This window comes from Aquarana catesbeiana, linkage group LG10 (assembly GCF_042186555.1).
Source record: "Aquarana catesbeiana isolate 2022-GZ linkage group LG10, ASM4218655v1, whole genome shotgun sequence".
Taxonomy (NCBI): Eukaryota; Metazoa; Chordata; class Amphibia; order Anura; family Ranidae; genus Aquarana; species Aquarana catesbeiana.
Window position 1 is genome coordinate 10267433 of NC_133333.1, and position 20538 is coordinate 10287970.

General features: G+C 44.1%; 1 protein-coding gene across 1 annotated transcript in view; it reads right to left on the minus strand.

The window, feature by feature from the left end:
• HCST (hematopoietic cell signal transducer) overlaps nt 1-14045 on the minus strand; it is a 29639-nt gene extending 15594 nt beyond the window's left edge. The window contains exons 1-2 of the mRNA XM_073601600.1: nt 13647-14045; nt 174-197 (exon numbers count right to left, since the gene is read on the minus strand). Coding sequence (XP_073457701.1) covers nt 174-197; nt 13647-13701 — 79 coding nt within the window. The 5' untranslated portion in view covers nt 13702-14045. The remainder of the gene's footprint in view (nt 1-173; nt 198-13646) is intronic.
• Between the last annotated feature and the right edge of the window lie 6493 nt (nt 14046-20538).

Genomic DNA, 20538 nt, shown 5'->3' on the forward strand with positions numbered 1-20538 from the left:
CACAAAAGACACAAAACATACAAAACCAGGGAAACAACACAAATGTGATAAAATGTAGCTCAGAGAACAGGGAGAGCCTTCCATTCTACAAAACTGATACAAACATTTTTTCTAGATACAATCATTTGATATAACAATGTTACAGATAAAGGAAAACGGAGTCATTGGTTTACCTGTGTCAGAAGCCGCTGCAAATCCTGAGCAAAAGATAAAGGGAAAAACATGAGAGATTGCAGATATTATAATTATAATCTAATGAATATGAGTAGAGTACAGATCTCTGCATTTGATTGGACAGAAGACTAGCAGGGAGGGGTAACACACTGCAGCCTATGAGAAAACTAAGATCAGAGGACATGCAGCCTGTTCATTCTGGGCTTCTCTCTTTTCTATACAGATAGATAGATAGATAGATAGATAGATAGATAGATAGATAGATAGATAGATAGATAGATAGATAGATAGATAGATAGATAGATAGATAGATAGATAGATAGATAGATAGATAGATAGATAGATAGATAGATAGATAGATGTATAGATAGATAGATAGATAGATAGATAGATAGATAGATAGATAGATAGATAGATAGATAGATAGATAGATAGATAGATAGATAGATAGATAGATAGATAGATAGATAGATAGATAGATAGATAGATAGATAGATAGATAGATAGATAGATAGATAGATAGATAGATAGATAGATAGATAGATAGATAGATAGATCTATATATATATATATATATATATATATATAGATAGATAGATAGATAGATAGATAGATAGATAGATAGATAGATAGATATCTATATCTATATATACATAGATATAGATATATAGATATCTATATATATATATATCTATCTAGATAGATCTATCTATCTAGATATATATATATATATATCTATAGATATCTATATATATAGATATATATAGATATATCTATATATATAGATATATCTATAGATATCTCTATATAAAAGATATCTATAGATATATCTATAGATATCTATAGATATATCTGTAGATATCTCTATATATCTATATATATGTATCTATCTATCTATCTATCTATATATATATATATATTATACTTTTTGCATACTGCTGTTGCAGTATTACATTGTGATAAAAATAGAGTCAGCAGGGAGGGCACACTGGGATCAGATTGCATGCAGTCTGTTCATTCTGAGCTTCCGTCTTTTTTGTGTATGCCAATAAAAACGGATTTATGTATATTTTCCATGTGTGTACATGTAATAATTATAAACAATTTTTTGTTGTTGTTTTTGTTTGTTTGTTTTTGGTCAATGAAACTGCAGTATTACACTGTAATAAGAACAGAGGGGCTTCAGGATGATATTACAGTACATGCAGCATGTTCATTCTGAGCGCCTCTCTCTTTTTCAGAGCATGTTAACAAACTACAGCATGTGTATGTGTAGTAAAGATGATTAAAAAAAACAAAACAAAAACTAAAGATATTAATAATAATAATAATAATAATAATAATAATGTGCTGCAGCAAATGGCAGTAATCTCTCTCTCTCTCTCTCTCTCTCTCTCTCTCTCTCTCTCTCTCTCTCTCTCTATATATATATACAGATATATATGCTCTTTGCTTCATAATAACTCACCACCTCAATGTGTTTCAGAAAATTCTTGTTTTCTACAGATTGGTTTCTGTATTTTTTATTCCGTGCAGTCTGTTTTTGCTGAAATTAGTTTCTATATCACTCATTGCCATGTACTGTATGTGGTCTGTTCTCAGGAAACCTCTATGCAGAACGCAGCCATGAATCAATAGGACTTCATCTATCCTTTGCTTTGACTACATGACAACAACGATCGATGGGCGAGCGCTGTAACTCGTGGTAACCTGGTTGGCTGTGTCCTCCTCCTGCTTCGTTTACAGTTACTAAAACCTCATTAGACACTTTAACATGGAAATGTCATTTTAAAAAGTCATTTTCTACATTTTTAACTGTGCAGCTTTCATTAAAATAATCCCTGGTGATCCCGCCATGAAGGTCCTTGATTTAGGCGCTTCCTGTTATAGGGTGACAACACTCTGTCCCTGTTTCCCAATTTTTCGCCCTGTCACAGGGGCAATAAGCCAAATAAGTAAAAAAAATAATAAATCAAACACTATGGTTATAGTTGGGCTTTAGGGTGTCAATATTACTGCTTTATAATAAAGGATATCATCATAAGTATTATCAGTAGATGGCTTCAAGAAAACAACATTCATCCCACGAGGGTCTACCCTAAAAAAAAAAGGGTTTTCTCGCAGGGATGCTGTTAGCTGCACTGTGCATAACAAAAGTTACTCTCAGGTTAAAGAGATTCCGGTGGGCTACTGTAATAATAGCCAGCAGGGACTCCATTCATAGATAGACATGGCAGCCAGTGCTCTCTGAATACATCGGCTAAATATAATGGGCAGGGCCGTCTTTAATATTGATTGGACCCTGGGCAAACTTTTTCTTGGTTGCCCCCTCCCCCCCTCCCCATACAATTTCTCTCTCCACCTGCTCTGAGACATACAATAAATAGCAGCTAGACTTAAAATGAATTTACTGTATCAGATCAGGCAGCGATTGCGATTGGTTGCCAGAGGTTACAGTGTATCATTACCACTTACTGACTGGTTGCTAGAGGTTACAGCACACATTACAGGTCACTGATTAGTTGCTAGATGTTACAGCACATGATTTCTGCTTGGTTGATTGGTTGCTAGAGATTACTGTACAGTAATACTGCTCACTGATTGGTTGCTAGAAGTTACAGCACATCATCTCCTCACTGCAGGGGGCATGATATACATATGAATGCCGCCTTTATTTACATATCTATGCCGCCGCATGCAGATATTTACATATGAATGCCGCCGATATTTACATATGAATGCCGGTTATTTACATGTAAGAACAGGGTCTGCAGGTGAGTCATCTGTACACAACAATAGGGCAGAGCTGGGCAGCATTAGTAGCAGCACTTCACACTGAGATATCAGGACACAGCACGGGACTAAAACCTCAAGGGACGAGGGAATTTAAACCGGGATAGTTGGCAAGTATGAGGCAGATGCTTTGGGCCCCACAACAATGACAGGGCCCAGGGCAACTGCCCCTTTTGCCCTGCCTTAAAGACGGCCCTGATAATGGGGGTTATTTATGAAAGGCAAATCCACTTTGCAGTGCAAGTGCACTTGGAAGTGCAGTCGCTGTAAATCTGAGGGGTAGATCTGAAATGAGGGGAGGCTCTGCTGATTTTATCATCCAATCATGTGCAAGCTAAAATGCTGTTTTTTATTTTCCTTGCATGTCCCCCTCAGATCTACAGTGACTGCACTTCCAAGTGCACTTGCAGTGCAACGTGGATTTTCCTTTAGTAAATAACCCCCAATCTCATGCATATAAAGGTTTTCACAAATACCACCTGGAGTCAGTAAGCATAAAGCAATATCAACGGCTTTTGGCTGTGCAAAAAGAGTGCCGAATAGCAGGAGAGATCAGATTACATGGATTGCAGAATAACAGCATGTTGGGTTCTCCAATAAGAAAGTCCAGCACTGCCACACAATTTCGGGTTGGGAGCATTAAATAGGAGTTTCACACAAAAGTAGAACCTCCGCTTATCTGCTTCCCCCCCCTCTCCGGTGTCACACTTGGCACCTTTCGGAGGGGGGGGGGGTACCTGTTTTTGACATGTACCCTTCCCCACTTCCAGGAGGCCGTGCCGAGTGCGCAATAGGGAACCTGCTGTGAAGCCGAAAGGCTTGACTGCTGGTTTCCCTTACCAGGAATGATGGCGGCAGCACCTGAGAGTCGATTTGAAAATCAGTTGGAGTGCCGACATCGCGGGATCCCTGGACAGGTAAGTGTCCATATATTATATATGCAGTATTTGTAGCTGCTGACTTTTAATTTGTTTTTCCCCAGGCAGAACTCCTTATTAAAGAGGAAGGAAACCCTGATGGGTTTTATTTCCTCTTTTGCTCCCCGCAAGGCCTGCAAATGAAAAGCATAATGCATACTAGCCCATTATATGACACTTACATTATATGACACTTACCATTATATGACACTTACCTGCAAAGGAAGCCCGCGCTGTCCCCTGAGCAGGCCGCGTCCATCTTCGCCCCTCTTCCTTCCGGTGGACTCCAACTCTGTGACTAGCCGGAGCCGCGTGACATCATTCCTGTGCATGCGCGCGGGAGCCATCAGTCACGGCACACGCTGGGGGAAGAAACGCCACGGCGGTCCGTTTCTTCACAGCGCATGCACCGATGACGACATCGGCGCACTACAAGTGAAGTATCTCCTAGACGGCGCACGTTTAGGAGATATTTCCACTATCTATAGGTAAGCCTTATTCTAGGCTTATCTATAGATAAAAGTAAGACAAAAGGGTTTACAATTACAACCACTTTAAGGCTCCATTCACACTTGTGCGACTTGTCATGCAACTTTGGACAGGACAATATGCGGCCATTCTTTTCAATGGCACCCATTCAGATCAGAGAGATTTTAAAAAAGGTGTCTGCACTACCTTGGTGCGACTTTTGATACGACTTAGAGCCATTGAGTGTAAAGTCGGATTAAAGTTGCACCGAAAGTCATGTTCCAAAGTCACACTGGAGAGCATGCGACTTTGGAGTCTAATATATGACTATATAGCAGAGAGGTGGTGTGGGGGAGGGGAGGGGGGGGCATTTTTAGCATTAGCAAAATGTACCTTATTCTTAGACCTGATGTTTAGCCTTTTACCTGCCTGACTTCACACATTGGGGGTTGAGTTACTAAAGGCTGTTCACTTTGCAAGTGATTTTGAACATTGACTTTGAACTTCATCACGTACAAGTAAAAGAAAAAATGTTTTTGCTTGCATGTGATTGGATGAAGGAAAATTCCTGTGCAAGGGGAGGGGATTCAACACCATTGTCTCCCAGCCCCTGAGAGTGCTAAACAGGCAAACTATCAGACTTCTATCGGACTTCTAGTGACCCCTGACCCCTAAAGTGCCAGGATGAGTGAAAGTATAACTAAATAATATGTACTTGAACTTTTATGAAGAAGCTGCCCCCACCCATCAGAGTCTTCATTATAATTGCACCCAGGGCTTTTTTTCTCAAACAATAAGTGCTGGAACTCAACCACGACCCCCCCCCCCCCTCCAAATCCCTCCACCCACACACACCCTCCAAATCACATCAAATAGTGGGTGTGGTCAGTCAAATTTCACGAACAGTAGGAGGGTGTTAAAGGGGCATTAAATACCAGGATTGCATTACATACAGAGTGCAGAGTTCAGGGGGGTTACAGACAGAGTGCAGAGCTGTCACTTGTAAACACAGAAACTGGACTTCTGTGTTTACAAGTGATTGTGGTGAGCAGCCCCCCCCCCCAAGGGTCTGAGCCAGAGGTGGTGGTCCACCAAGTTCCCCCTGAAAAAAAGCCCTGATTGCACCCCTTTTACCCACCAGCCTCCCATTGCCCTACTAGTTTGGGCTCCAGCTGTGGCAGGACAAGGTCATCTAGAGCCCAGGGCAAAGATGCCAAGAGGTTCTCTTCCCCACCCCAAAAATGAGCATTTTATGTCAGCAAACCCCCCTCCCGCCTCCAAAAAAAAAAATGGAGCACTAACTTTCACACTTACCATCTAAGCATAAATTCCCTTTGCAAGCCGAAATTTTCCCCAAGCAAAAATTCCCCCTCTTTCAGTGCAAATCCCCCCCTCCCCAAATCCCTTCTCTTAGCACAAATCCTCTACACCAAACATTTCCCCTCTGAGCATAAATCATCTACACCACGTCCAGCACAAATCCCCCCAAATCCCTTCTCCTAGCACGAATCCTCTACCCAAAAAAAAATCCACTCTGAGCATAAATCCTCTACGCCACTCCCAGCACAAATCCCCCAAATCCCTTCTCCTAGCACGAATCCTCTACCCAAAAAAATCCACGAGAAACAAGAAAGAAAGGGCGCACCAGCCATGTGCATTATCCTTGAGTAAAATTTATTATAATAATGATAAAAAGGAACTGTTCTGAGGAAGAGGGGATGTTTACCTCGAAACGCGTCAGTGATTCTTGTGAGCTCTTCCGGCACCTCTGGTGGGCTCTGCTGCTCCTTCACCTTATGCTGTGATTTGAAGATTGTTCTATACTTTTGGGATCTTCTACTACTGTTTGTAAGTAGTTCCTTTTTATCATTATTATAATAAATTCTACTCAAGGATAATGCACATGACTGGTGCGCCCTTTCTTTCTTGTTGTCTGCTAGGATTCCCTATCCTTGAGGGCAGCAAGGCCTGTGTTCCAATACCGCTTGTTCAGCTGTCCACTTGTGCGCAGGAGTTTTTTTCTTAAAAAAAAAAATCCACTCTGAGCATAAATCCTCTATGCCACTCCCAGCACAAATAACTCCAAATCCCCTTTTCCAGCACTAATCAACACCCCCCCCCCCCCCAAAAAAAAAATCCCTACTAGCGCATATCCAACAATCATCCCTACTAACACAAATCCCCCCCAAAGCACCCCTTCTAGCACGACCCCCCACCAAATCCTCACTGTGCCCAGGGCAGACGCACCTCCCGTCCACCCCTTGTCCCGAAACTAGGCTTCAGGCATTGCCATCTGCTAAAAATGCAGTGATTTACCGAGACCTATATAACTTCTGCACATCACCTGAACCTGAGACTTTCCACGGATGGCAGCAGCTCATGAAAGGGTTGAGAAAGGCTGTGGTAGACTGATGGTGCTGGTTCCTTAGGAAGATTTTCTTTTGACGCCGATTGATGTATTTGACTAAAATGTACTGGTGGTATCCCAATGGGGCACCTGAGTGATGGGTGAGCCATACTCTCATGAATGGTGACCGTGGACTCTAAAAATGATGTTTGAGTATAAAAATGGAAGTGCCGCAATAAGATTTCAAAGCCTGAAATGAGGTTTAAGTCCAAACACTTGGTAGGTGCCACATACAACGTGTTTTGTAAACTGTGCGTTGCTCCCTTTATGAAGGGACAATGTACAGTTCCCAAAATGCATTGGATTACATTATCCCCTTAAAGAAGGGGACAATGCACAGTCCCCGAAACACTGTGGCTGTAGCACCTGCCATATGTTTGGAATAAAACCTCATTTAGGATTCTAAAACCTTGGTGTGGCGCTTTGACATTCACGCTCAAACCTCTTTTCATGGTCCTCATATGACATTCTTGTTGGAAATCTCAGATAAATTGACCCGTAAATATTTTTGGCAACTCAATGTAGAATTATCATCTCATACAAAAGAGCTTAATGCTTTTCACGACGTAGGATTGAGATGCCCATTGCATTGGCTAGACAGCTTTGGATAGATCTGGCAGCAATCTGAAGTCTTTAGGTGCCTACGGAATACATCGGCCAACCAATCAAGACTGCTTGGGATGGAAATTGTCCGAATTCTATCCTCTAGGACAGTGGTTCTCAACCTTTCTAGTGCCGTGACCCCTTGATAAAATTTCCTAAGTTGCGGGGACCCCTAATAGTAAAATTATTTTCGTAGCGTGGGTTGTCAGCACTCAAGGCAAGACAAGTAATTTGCGCCCCTAACCCACGGACATTTAGCGCTCCCCGAGTCCCTTCCACTTGTACAGTATTAAAACCCCTTATGGTACATTTTAGGATGCACCACTCTTTCTCTTTTGTTATTCTTTCTTTCCCTTTTATCTCTCTCTATCCTATTTTTCTTTTTTTCCCCCATACCTCTAGCCGTTTTTCTTGTTTTTTCTCTTATTCTTTCTCTCCTTTTTTCTTTGTTCCTCCCCCTCTTTTCCTCTCCCTTCCATGTATTTTCTATTTTTATTCCTTCTCTTACTCCTTGCTGGGGGGAATGGGATGAGTGGCAGTACTGGGGGAGTTCTGATCAGCCAACTTAGGTGCCCTTGATGAAGGTCATCTGCTGATCTGAAAGCTGTAGTGGGGACTTTTAACGGCAACTATAATCACAGGTAGTGTTACTTACTGTGTCTCCAGATTCACTGTGTCTCCGACTTTGTGGTGTCTCATAGCAGTGACACCTATGCCGAAACCAGGAGATGGGGTCTCCTCCGCCCACTTAGGCTGAATGGTCAGCCGCGGGCTCCAGGGACAGCCCTGCTGGGCTGCCACAAAAAGGCTGGGAGAGCGTTGTGGGCTTCAGGAACAGCCCAGGATTCGGTGACCCCTGGCAAATCGTCATTCGACCCCCGAGGGGGTCTCGACCCCCAGGTTGAGAACCATTGCTCTAGGATAATTGGTGTTTCATGACAGGCATGCTCAAGTGATCCCAAGGTTTTACAAAAAGATGGCGCTCAACAATGGACTAGTGAGGTGAGGTGGAAGGCCAGCTTTGGGAGGCAACTGGGGCTGGAACAATGGGTGGGCAGGAGAGACGGTGGCCTTGTAGTATCATGTAACGGTGGAGGGTGTTCCACAAGGTGATTGGGGGGGAGGGGATTGTTAGAAGGGGGAATTTGGGGGGCAGCAGGGGGTAAGTATTATTGTAGTAGGAGGAATTTGGGAGAAGGGTGGTAAGAGTGGTGATTTACAGGGATTTGTGTTGGGAGGGGATAGGGAAAGAAGTTTTGTGTTTGGTGGGGGGATTTGGGGGCAGTTTGTGCTGGGAGGAGGGTATCTGAAGCGGGGGGGGACGTGTACTAGGAAGGGAAATTTTAGGGGTAGATGATGTGTGCTAGGAGGGGTGAATTTTTTTGGGGGGGTACAATTTGAGCTGGGGGGATTTGGGAGATGGGGGCCAAGATTTGTGCTGAGATGGGAGATTTCAGCAGGGAGGGAATACTTGTATCGGGAGGAGGGGGAATTTATGCTGAGGTGGTAAGCATGAAGATTGGTGCTCAGTGTGTGGGGATATTTTTGCTGACACATAATACTCACATCTTGGGGGGGGGAGGGGGCAGTTTGGCATGTTCGCCCTGGGCTCTAGATTACCTTTTCCCAGCACTGGAGTCAACTCAACAAATACCCTTGGAGACCAATGTCAACTGATACATCGTCAAGATTCGCAACCCCAAGAGATCATTCATAGCCTATGAAGCATTCCTAAAATATATGCTGCATTTAAGCATCTTGGCTTAGATCAGCTACCGAGCAAATTACATTTTTCCTAAATTTGTTTTTACAAAAAAGAAGCCAAAACGTAACATTATCTATGTAAAATTACTTGTTAGTAATCCAATAAACTTGTTTCCATTAATAATTTGTCCATATCCATAGCTCACATGGCAATGCATTCAACAGATTAACTGCTTTTACTGTAAAGAATACCCTCCCTTATTGATTAGCAAATATTTTAATTTAGTTCACATTTAGTTATATTTTTCTCCACATTTACATAGAGGACTAACTGACCAGCAAAAATGACAGTTAAAGGAGTGCAGATGAATTTAAACCAGTTGCAGACTGTGGGGGCATGCTAGACACACCCCAAAAAATGTCATCATTGTTCACAGGGCGTGTCTAGTTCATCCAGTCCTTCTGACCTGCTGGCAGGATCCCCCCTGTCACAGCACACAGCAATTTAGCTTTGATGAATCACAGCTGCATTGCCGAGTACACAGAGAAAATCCCAGCAGCAGGAGTTGTAAAAAAAAAAGATGTTTATCAACAACATTGCTCAGCCGTGAATACAGAAAGATAATATTAAACATTGTTTCATTTTGTATCCTTCTGTTTATTCATCTACATATCAAAGGAATAAACTTCAATCTGCTGATAAAGTCAGTTAAAGAAACATTTAAATAAATATTCCTCTGTTGATCCCCTTAGTAGCCCTTAGTTTATTCTAATCAGCCCTTATTCTCCTCCTTCAATTATAATTTTCCTGGTGATTTGTTTTGTTTTTTTTGTTTTATTTCCCATTTTATTAACTAATATTTAAATTTATTTTCTGTTTTTGTTTGCTTTGTTCACTAATACAGTCAGGTCCATAAATATTGGGACATCGACACAATTCTAATCTTTTTTGGCTCTATACACCACCACAATGGATTTGAAATTAAAAACAAGATGTGCTTTAACTGCAGACTTTTAGCTTTAATTTGAGGGTATTTACATCCAAATCAGGTGAACGGTGTAGGAATTACAACAGTTTGTATATGTGCCTCCCACTTTTTAAGGGACCAAAAGTAATGGGACAATTGGCTGCTCAGCTGTTCTATGGCCAGGTGTGTGTTATTCCCTCATTATCCCTTTTACAAGGAGCAGATAAAAGGTCCAGAGTTAATTTCAAGTGGGCTATTTGCATTTGGAATCTGTTGCTGTCAACTCTCAATATGAGATCCAAAGAGCTGTCACTATCAGTGAAGCAAGCCATCATTAAATGGCTGAAAAAACAAAACAAACCCATCAGAGAGATAGCAAAAACATTAGGTGTGGCCAAATCAACTGTTTGGAACATCCTTAAAAAGAAAGAACGCACCGGTGAGCTCAGCAACACCAAAAGACCCGGAAGACCACGGAAAACAACTGTGGTGGATGAATGAAGAATTCTTTCCCTGGTGAAGAAAACACCCTTCACAACAGTTGGCCAGATGAAGAACACTCTCCAGGAGGTAGGTGTATGTGTGTCAAAGTCAACAATCAAGAGAAGACTTCACCAGAGTGAATACAGAGGGTTCACCACAAGATGTTAACCATTGGTGAGCCTCCAAAACAGGAAGGCCAGATTAGAGTTTGCCAAACAACATCTAAAAAAGCCTTCACAGTTCTGGAACAACATCCTATGGACAGATGAGACCAAGATCAACTTGTACCAGAGTGATGGGAAGAGAAGAGTATGGAGAAGGAAAGGAACTGCTCATGATCCAAAGCATACCACCTCATCAGTGAAGCATGGAGGTGGTAGAGTCATGGCGTGGGCATGTATGGCTGCCAATGGAACTGGTTCTCTTGTATTTATTGATGATGTGACTGCTGACAAAAGCAGCAGGATGAATTCTGAAGTGTTTCGGACAATATTATCTGCTCATATTCAGCAAAATGCTTCAGAACTCATTGGACGGCGCTTCACAGTGCAGATGGACAATGACCCGAAGCATACTGCGAAAGCAACCAAAGAGTTTTTTTAAGGGAAAGAAGTGGAATGTTATGCAATGGCCAAGTCAATCACCTGACCTGAATCCGATTGAGCATGCATTTCACTTGCTGAAGACAAAACTGAAGGGAAAATGCCCCAAGAACAAGCAGGAACTGAAGACAGTTGCAGTAGAGGCCTGGCAGAACATCACCAGGGATGAAACCCAGCGTCTGGTGATGTCTATGTGTTCCAGACTTCAGGCTGTAATTTACTGCAAAGGATTTGCAACCAAGTATTAAAAAGTGAAAGTTTGATGGATGATTGTTAATCTGTCCCATTACTTTTGGTAGCTTAAAAAGTGGGAGGCACATATACAAACTGCTGTAATTCCTACACCGTTCATCTGATTTGGATGTAAATACCCTCAAATTAAAGCTGAAAGTCTGCAGTTAAAGCACATCTTGTTCATTTCATTATAAATCCATTGTGGTGGTGTATAGAGCCAAAAAGACTAGAATTGTGTCAATGTCCCAATATTTATGGACCTGACTGTATTTGTACACCTTTTACATATACAGTATTTACACTTATTACAAAAAAAGCCCAAGATTGGAAAAAAAAAAAAAACGACTTTACTTCATTTGTAAATAACTTTGCAATGCTTTGTACCAAAATCATAATTTTAGTGTTGTTTTAAACAGGACACATTACAGAATCAAATGCACTATTTTTAAACTAACACTGCTCAAAAAAAGCAGAAGTGCTTTTTGTTTAGTTTTATAACATTTAATTGACTACGGATTGTGAAAAAAAAAAAATCATTGTTTCAGGACAATATTCACAAAAAGAAAACCTTGTTTGTCCTTAAAAAAAACAATGCATGTATTATGTTGCCATTACGGTATCTTAAGTCATGACAAAATTATCAGGGAATAAACAGGCTCATAGCAGAAATTTGAAAACTGCTCTGGTCCATAAGGGGTGAACAAGTGTGAGAGCAGAAGTGGATAATATTGTTGGTGGTGCCCAGGAACGGGACAAGGGGTGGGCAGGAGCGCCAGCTGCCCTGGGCACAGTGGAGCAAGGGGACAAAGTTTTTACATAGGGCAGTAAGTCTATTGTGAGCATGCAATAACAGCAGGGAAAAGAGTGCACTTCCGCATTCTTGCCCTGGGCACTAGATGAACCTGTCCTGGTGGTGCTTACAATATTCTCCAGTACTACAGTTCCCCTGCAGGTCAGTGTGAAGGAAAACTTAAAAATAAATGAAGAAGAGATAAAAAAAAAATTGTGATAGTGGTCCTTTCATTGGACTTTTCTCAAGCCCAATTTTTTAAGCTTTCATTAAAAGAGAGACATCCCATTTCTTTTATTAAACCCACCCAAAGATATTAAAGTTAATGGTGGAGGCTGTCCAGCCCCTGGCTTTTTATATGACTTCCCCACAATAATTTCCAGCTCTGTTCATGTCCCCTTGAGAGTTTTGGGGGGGGGTTCTTACCCAACAATGTGTGTTCCAGCAGGTGCACAAACCCGGGAACTCAGAACAGGGATGGTGGAAACCCCTCGTAATGGGCACATCAGGTGTAGAGACCTGGGAACTTAGCACAGGGATGGTGGGAACCCCTCACAATGGGCACAGTGGGTGTACAGACCGGGAAATTTAGCACAGGGATGGTGGGAACACCTCATAATGGGCACAGCGGGTGTACAGACCTGGGAACTTAGCACAGGGATGGTGGGAACAGCTCATAATGGGCACAGCAGGTGTACAGACCTGGGAACTCAGCACAGGGATGGTGGGAACCCCTCATAATGGGCACAGCAGGTGTACAGACCCGGCAACTCAGCACAGGGATGGTGGGAACCCCTCATAATGGGCACAGCGGGTGTACATACCTGGGAACTCCGTACAGGGATTTTGGGAACCCCTGGGAACCCCCTGAAAAAGCCCCTGGCTTTTTATATGACTTTTCCTCTATAATCCCCAGCTCTGTTCCTGTCCCCTTGAGAGTTTTGGTGTGTGTTCCAGCAGGTGTACAGACCCAGGAACTCAGCACAGGAATGGTTGGAACCCCTCATAATGAGCACAGGGGGTGTACAAACCTGGGAACTCAGCACAGGGATGGTGGGAACCCCTCATAATGGGCACAGTAGGTGTACAGACCCGGGAACTCAGCACAGGGATGGTGGGAACCCCTCATAATGAGCACAGGGGGTGTACAGACCCAGGAACTCCGCACAGGTATGGTGGGAAATTCTCATAATGGGCACAGCAGGTGTACACCCAGGACCTCACACAGAGATACAAGAGACTGTTGGGTGGCTTACCACCCCAACATTGGGTTTGGGAGGCCAGAGACCATTAGTTAGGTGTTAGCCCTCTTACAATGGCGTGAAAAACTTCCCCACAGATTATGTCCTTGCGGCCAGTACATCCCCTTTGAGAGTTTGCGAAAATCTGGCATAACTTCTCCCCCCCCACCCTTCCCCCTATCCACCTCAAAGTCTTACAAATCTATTGCTCCTTCCCCAATCCTCTTCCTCAGTGTTGTAGACAAGGTGTGAAGATTCTTACCCCAGGGCAGCCACAGGAGGATGGCTGGGACGATGTGCCTTAAAATGTCGTTCATTTTGGCGCCTGCTGAATGAGATGTCGCTCTGCCGGGGGGTCCTCACCTTCTGCTGTGCACAAGACAGGATGTCACAAGTGGTTATTGTCTTCCCCTCAGTGCTGAGACAGAAGGGAACTAACGACAGGGAAAATATAACGCGGCTGCCCTCTACGCCTGCACGCTCTATGGACTGCCCTTTTCTCTGGCAGGCTTTTGTCATGTATTAGAAATGTTACAGTGTTATACATTGTTGCAGAATCACAAAGTAGACGCTATAACTTTCATGCAAGCCAATTAATATACACTCATTGTTTTTTTTTGTTTTTTTGTTTTTTTACCAAAGACATAACAGAATATATTTTGTCCAAAATGTATGAAGATTGTTTTTTAATTTTTTAATGGATATGTTTTATAGCAGAAAGTAAAAAATATTGTTTTTTTACAGATTTTCTTTTTTTCATTTATTTAACCACTTGCCGACCACGCTATAGCAAAATGACGGCTACAGTGTGGACGGCCAATTCTGGAATTCATGATATGACGTCCTCCCGTGATCGCGCCCGCTGCGGCACGCAGGCAGTACGCTCTGTGATCCATTTGTCCTCCAGACATAGCTGATCACAAATTGAGGTAAAGAGCCAATCAGCGGCTCTTTACCACCAGATCAGCTGTGTCCAATCACAGCTGATCACGATGTAAGCACACTTGCCGTTGTCTTGCCGAGAAAGTTCCCACAGCGGATAAGGACTTGCGCATTACGAACGACTACAGAGCCGCCGAAAGTCTCCGAAGTTGAACAGCTGATCGTCAGCTCTACACGGCGCCTGCGCACTCCAGGTTCAAGCCCCACTGTCCAAATGGACATAGAGTTAGAATAAAACTATGCCGAGCGAAGCCAGGCCATGCCCGAAGCATGGTGAGTGAAGCGAGCCCGCGAGGGGCCCTGTTACAGGCGCCGTGTACAGTTGACTCACAGGTGTTCAGCTTTGGCTATTTTCGGCGGCTCGTACTGCGCAAGCGCTGCGCCTGCGCAGTACAGGGGAGTCCTTATCCGCCGGGGGGAACTTTCTCGGCAGAACACTGTTATCGGCATTCCGGTAACTGGCTAGTGTGGAAGGGGACATCTGCACTTATAATCAGGGCACTGATCATCAGTGTCTTTTTTATCAGTGCAGCCCCAAAAGTGCCCATCAGTGATGCCAAACAGTGCTGCAAATCAGTGCCAATCAGTGTCTATCAGTGCTGCCAATCCATGTCCATCAGTGCTGCCAATCAGTACCCATCAGGGCCGCCTATCAGTGCCCGTTATCAGTACCCATCAGTGCCACCTATCAGTGCCCTTCAGTGCTGCCTATCAGTGCCCATCATTCCCACCTATCAGTGCCCATCATTCCCGCCTATAAGTGCTCATCATTCGCACCTATCAGTGCCCATCATTCCCGCCTATCAGTGCCCATTATTCCCGCCTATCAGTGCTCATCATTCCCACCTATCAGTGCCCATCATTCCTGCCTATCAGTGCCCATCAGTGGAGTCTTATCAGTGCCCACCCGTGCACATCAGTGCCACCTATCAGTGCCCACCAGTGCCGCCTCATTAGTGCCCATCAGTGCTGCCCATCAGTGCCCACTAGTGCTGCTTCATCAGTGCTGCCTCATTAGTGCCCATCAGTGCTGCCAATTAGTACCTATCAGTGCAGCCTCATCAGAGCACATCGGTGAAGGAGAAAAAGTACCTGTTTGCAAAATTTTATAACAGAAACTAGGAAAAACATTTTTTGTTTCAAAATTTTTGATAAACAAACGAACAAATCTTTGTTCCTTTGTTTAGCAAAAAAATAAAAAAAACAGTAGTGATTAAACACCACCAAAAAGAAAGCTCTATTTGTTTGAAAAAAATGATAAAAATTTCATTTTTGGGTGGAACTCCGCCTTTAAACCCTTTCATGACTAAGCCTATTTTTGAAATTTGGTGTTTACAAGTTAAAATCCGTATTTTTTGCTAGAAAATGACTTAGAATCCCCAAACATTATATATATTTTTTTAGCAGAGAATCTAGAGAATAAAATGGCAATTGTTGCAATATTTTTTATCACACGGTATTTGTGCAGCGGTGTTTTAAACGCAAATTTTTGGAAAAGTGACACTTTCATGAATTTTAAAAAATCCAAACAGTAAAGTTACCCCAATTTTTTTGTATAATGTGAAAGATGATGTTACGCCGAGTAAATAGATACCAAACATGTCACCCTTTATAATTGCACGCACTCGTGGAATGGCGACGAACTACGGTACCTTTGAATTTCCATAGGCGACGATTTAAAAAATTTTTACGGTTACCAGGTTTGAGCTACAGAGGAGGTCTAGGGCTAGAATTATTGCTCTCGCTCTGACGATCGCGGCGATACCTCACATGTGTGGTTTGAACACCGTTTACATATGCGGGCGCGACTTCCGTATGCGTTTTCTTCGCTGCGCGAGCTCGCGGGGACAGGGGCACTTTAAAAATGTTTAATTTTTTTTTTATTTAATTTATTTATTTTTGTACTTTATAAATTTTTTTTTTTACTTTTATTGCTGTCACAAGCAATATAAACATCCCTTGTGACAGTAATATGTGGTGACAGGTACTCTTTATGGAGGGATGGGGGGTCTAAAAGACCCCCCATCCCTCCTTTACACTTCAAAGTATTCAGATCGCCGAAAACGGCGATTCTGAATACTGTGTACTTTTTTAAATTCGGCGCCATTGGCAGCCGAGTAAACGGGAAGTGACGTCATGACGTCGCTTCCGCATTTACAACAAGAAGGCTGGAACGAAGCCGCTCGCAGCTTCGTTCCAGTCCGCCCCCAGCCGCCGAAGGCAGCCGAACGGACACCGATCGCACGGGAGGCCCGGTAACAGCGGCGGGAGGCGGCGGGAGGGGGGGGATGTCCCCTCCCGCTCCTCCGGTATAACAGCCAAGCGGCTTTTAGCCGCATCGGTTGTTATACTTGGGTAGCCGATCGCCCACTGAAAACAACGGTACCGGGATGATGCCTGTAGCTGCGGGCATCATCCTGGTATAACTCCGGAAAGCCGAGTACGCATATGTGCGTTCGGTCGGCGGGAAGGGGTTAAAGTGAAACAATTAAAAAATATATATTCCTTTAAATATTGTGCTTGGGGGGCCTCCTTAGTCTGCCTGTAAAGTAGCACATTTTTCCCATGTTTATAACAGTACCACAGCAAAATGACATTTTTTAAAGGAAAAAATGTCATTTAAAACTGCTTGCAGCTGTAATGTAATGTCAGATCTCTGCAATATAGATAAAAATCATTGAAAAAATGGCATGGGTTCCACCCCCAGTCTATTATCAGGCCCTTTGGAGAACCCCGCACCAAAAAAAAAAAAAAAATGGCGTGGGTGCCCCCCCAAAATCCATACCAGGTCCTTCAGAGCTGGTATGGATATTAAGGGGAACCCTGCAACAAAATTTTAAAAAATGGCGTGGGGGTCCCCCAGGCATTATATACTCTGAACAGCAGTATATATACTATACGGCCTGGCCTATATACTCTGCAGAAAAATTGGGCCTTAGGTGTTGGTGGTGCCAGAACACCGTAACCCCTCACAAACACATTTGTTGGGCGCAGGAACGGGCCCTGCTGTGAAATAATATATCAAAAAATGTAATTACATGCCCCTGTTAAACAGGGGCCAAAAAATTGGGCCTTTGGTTTTGGGTGCGCCAGAACACTGTAACCCCTCACAGTTACTCTTGTTGGATGAAGGAACAGGCCCTGTTGTGAAATATTATATCAAAAAACGTAATTACATGCCCCTGTTAAACAGGGGCAGAAAAATTGTGACTGTAACCCCTCACAGATACTCTTGTTGGGCAGCCAAGCACTGGCATTGTATGACCAGCAGAAATGACCACAGACTTTTCTGTCCTGCCTCAGGAGATCTTGTAAGCCTGGATACCTGGTCAAGAAATGCTGCACCACCAATTCCAGGATGTGTGCCAAACATGGAACATGGGTCAAGTGTCCCTGTCAGAGGCCGGAGAGAAGGTTGGTGCCATTGTTGCGTACAACCATTCCTGGCTGAAGCTGGCATGGCGTCAACCACCTCTGACCCTGCCCCTGCAGAGCTGACAGAATCTCTGCCACAGTGTGGCTCCTGTCCCCTAGGCAGACCAACTCAATCACCGCATGGCATCTTTTAGCCTGACTGCTTGCGTAGCCCCTTGAACGCTTACGGAGCACTGCTGGTTCAGAGGACAAATCTGCAGAAGAGGCCATAGAGGAAGGGGTGGAGGAGAGAGCTGTGGCAGAATAATCACTAGCATTTTGGAGGCGTGGTGGAGGAACAAGTTCCAACAACACTGGACCTTGTCTTACATCCTTCCCAGCTGCCAGCAGAGTTACCCAGTGCACTGTGAAGGAAAGGTAATGTTCCTGCCCATGCCTGCTGGACCACAAGTCAGAGGTAATATGAACCTTACTGCTGACCGCCCATTCCAACAAGGCCAAAACATTGCCTTCCACATGCCGTTGAAGAGCCAGAATGGCCTTCTGTGAAAAGAAATGGCGTTTTGGAACCTGCCACTGAGGTACAGCACATTCCACAAATTCACGAAAGGGGGCAGATTCTACCAGCTGAAAAGGCAGCAGTTGCAGTGCTGGCAATTTGGCCAAGCTAGCATTTAGACGCTGAGCATGTGGATGGCTGGGACCAAATTTCTTTTTATGGTTCAGCAACTGGGGTAGGGATATTTGCCTGCTAAAATCAATTACTGCTGTACTGCTAGCAGATTGGTCGAATAATTCTGGGGACTCCTCCGTGCATGATGGTGGGGCTATGGAAGGAATGACTGTGGACAAGGAGCCGGTGGAATAGGCCGCTTTGGCTGCTGCTTTGGAAGGCAAACTACTCTGAGCCTGGATGACAGGAGGAGGGGGATGAGGGCGGCTTCGTTATCCACTCCACCAACTCTTCTGCATGTTGTGGCTCAATAACACGACCAGCAGCAGAAAAAAAAGGACAATGCCCCACGGTCACTTGCAGAGGATGCACCATGTCCATGAACAGCACTGTTGACTGTAGACACAGAGCCTGCTTGCCCTCTTTTAGTGGCCTGTGAGCATCTGCCTCTCCTTGGTGGCCTTCCGGACATGATGTATTTTTTGTTACATCATCATCACACTACACTGTATTATATATTGTGTACACTGCCTGAAGTGTATTAGAAACTATACACCACTCTATGCACTGTATATATAGGCTACACTGAACGCAGAGTATATATATATATATATATATATATATATATATATATAATATATACTGTATATATATATATCAAATACACTGCCACTAACTGAATAACCTGCCTGCTTAATCTAACTCAAGCTGTCTCTCTGTCCACGCCAACAACACTACACACGGCCGCTATGTAGGCAGCCTTATATAGCGTGGGGCGTGGACTTAGTCCCCCTGAGCCATGATTGGCCAAAGGCACCCTGCCCCTAATCCATGAGCCCAGTCCCCAATCTACAAGCAGGGCGCCGGACGCATGGATTCCAATCAAGCCAGAGGCTCTAATAGGCTTAAAAAAAGTGTGGGCTTGTGCTCTGCCCCCCCAAGTCCACCCAGTTGTGTGACAATAGCGAATGAATGTTCGCTCTTGCCTTCCTGATTCTCCTCTCAGCCAGTCAGGAAGCAGGTCCTGAGAACCATCACCTGATTGGCCGAAAGGAGATCCAATCCTATTGGCTGCCAGGAGGAGAAGCAGGGAGGAGAGGCGGGGGAAGCCGCCCTGGCTTCTCAGGAGGAAGTGGTCGCCCTGAGTCCCATTTCCCGATTAGCCAAAAGAAGAAGTGATCCTACTGGCCTAGGAGGAGGAGGGAGGAGACGCCGAGGAGGAGACGCCATTGCCTGGAGGGAAGCGCTGCCCGTGCCATAGATGGGGTAAGTGGGGGCTGTTAACCGACTGGGGGGGCTATGGGTGCACTGTTCTCCCCCCCCCAAAAGAAAGTATACCACCAGCCAACACTGGGTGTAGCGCTTTAATTTCAGCCCTTCTTACAAGAGGCGGGGCTCTGTCTGACTTGCCGTAGCTTCTAATGCACATGGTGAGACGCTCACAGTGTGCAGCAAAATCAGAGGAAGACATTTCAGTCCAGGTGAAGAGACGGTACAACTGTGCAAGACTGAAGGGAAGGCCGGAGTTCTGCTCACATTCATACAATAACCCATGACATGCCGGAGTCTAGTCTACTCAGTAGGTTAGCAGTGACAGCCCCCCATATTATTCTAGTGTGAGATTGTTTTTCGCACCTCGTCTCCTACATCTGCCCACTAAATGTCACGCTCACAGCGAGCAGACCACAGTGTAGATGGCGAGGCTGTGACTTCCTACCATACAATGTACACTGCAGCACTTCCTCCATGCACTCTATACTCAATACATACTAGAGCAATGTGCCAGCATCCCCAGAGACCAATCAGAACTCATCATTTTCTGTTGGGGTCAATACTGAATCAGATGATGCGGGTTACTGCACTCTGCAAACTACTCACTACTAACCCCCTAACTAAAATTTATTATTTAAAGTCAAAATCCAGGCAAGCAGCTAAAGGCATCGAAGAGATACATTATAAAGCCAAAGGGTTTGTATTTCTGTCCATGCAGCCCTCAGATTTACGCAGCTCTGCCACACAGTGCAGCCCTGTCTGGCAGGGCATGAGACCTGAGTTTTCTTTGCTGCAGTTCAGTAACATGTACAGGTTTTGTCCCTCCCCCTAGACTGTGATTGGTCAGTGAAATGAGAATTAGACTGATGGGGTAATCTCTGGTTCACTCTGA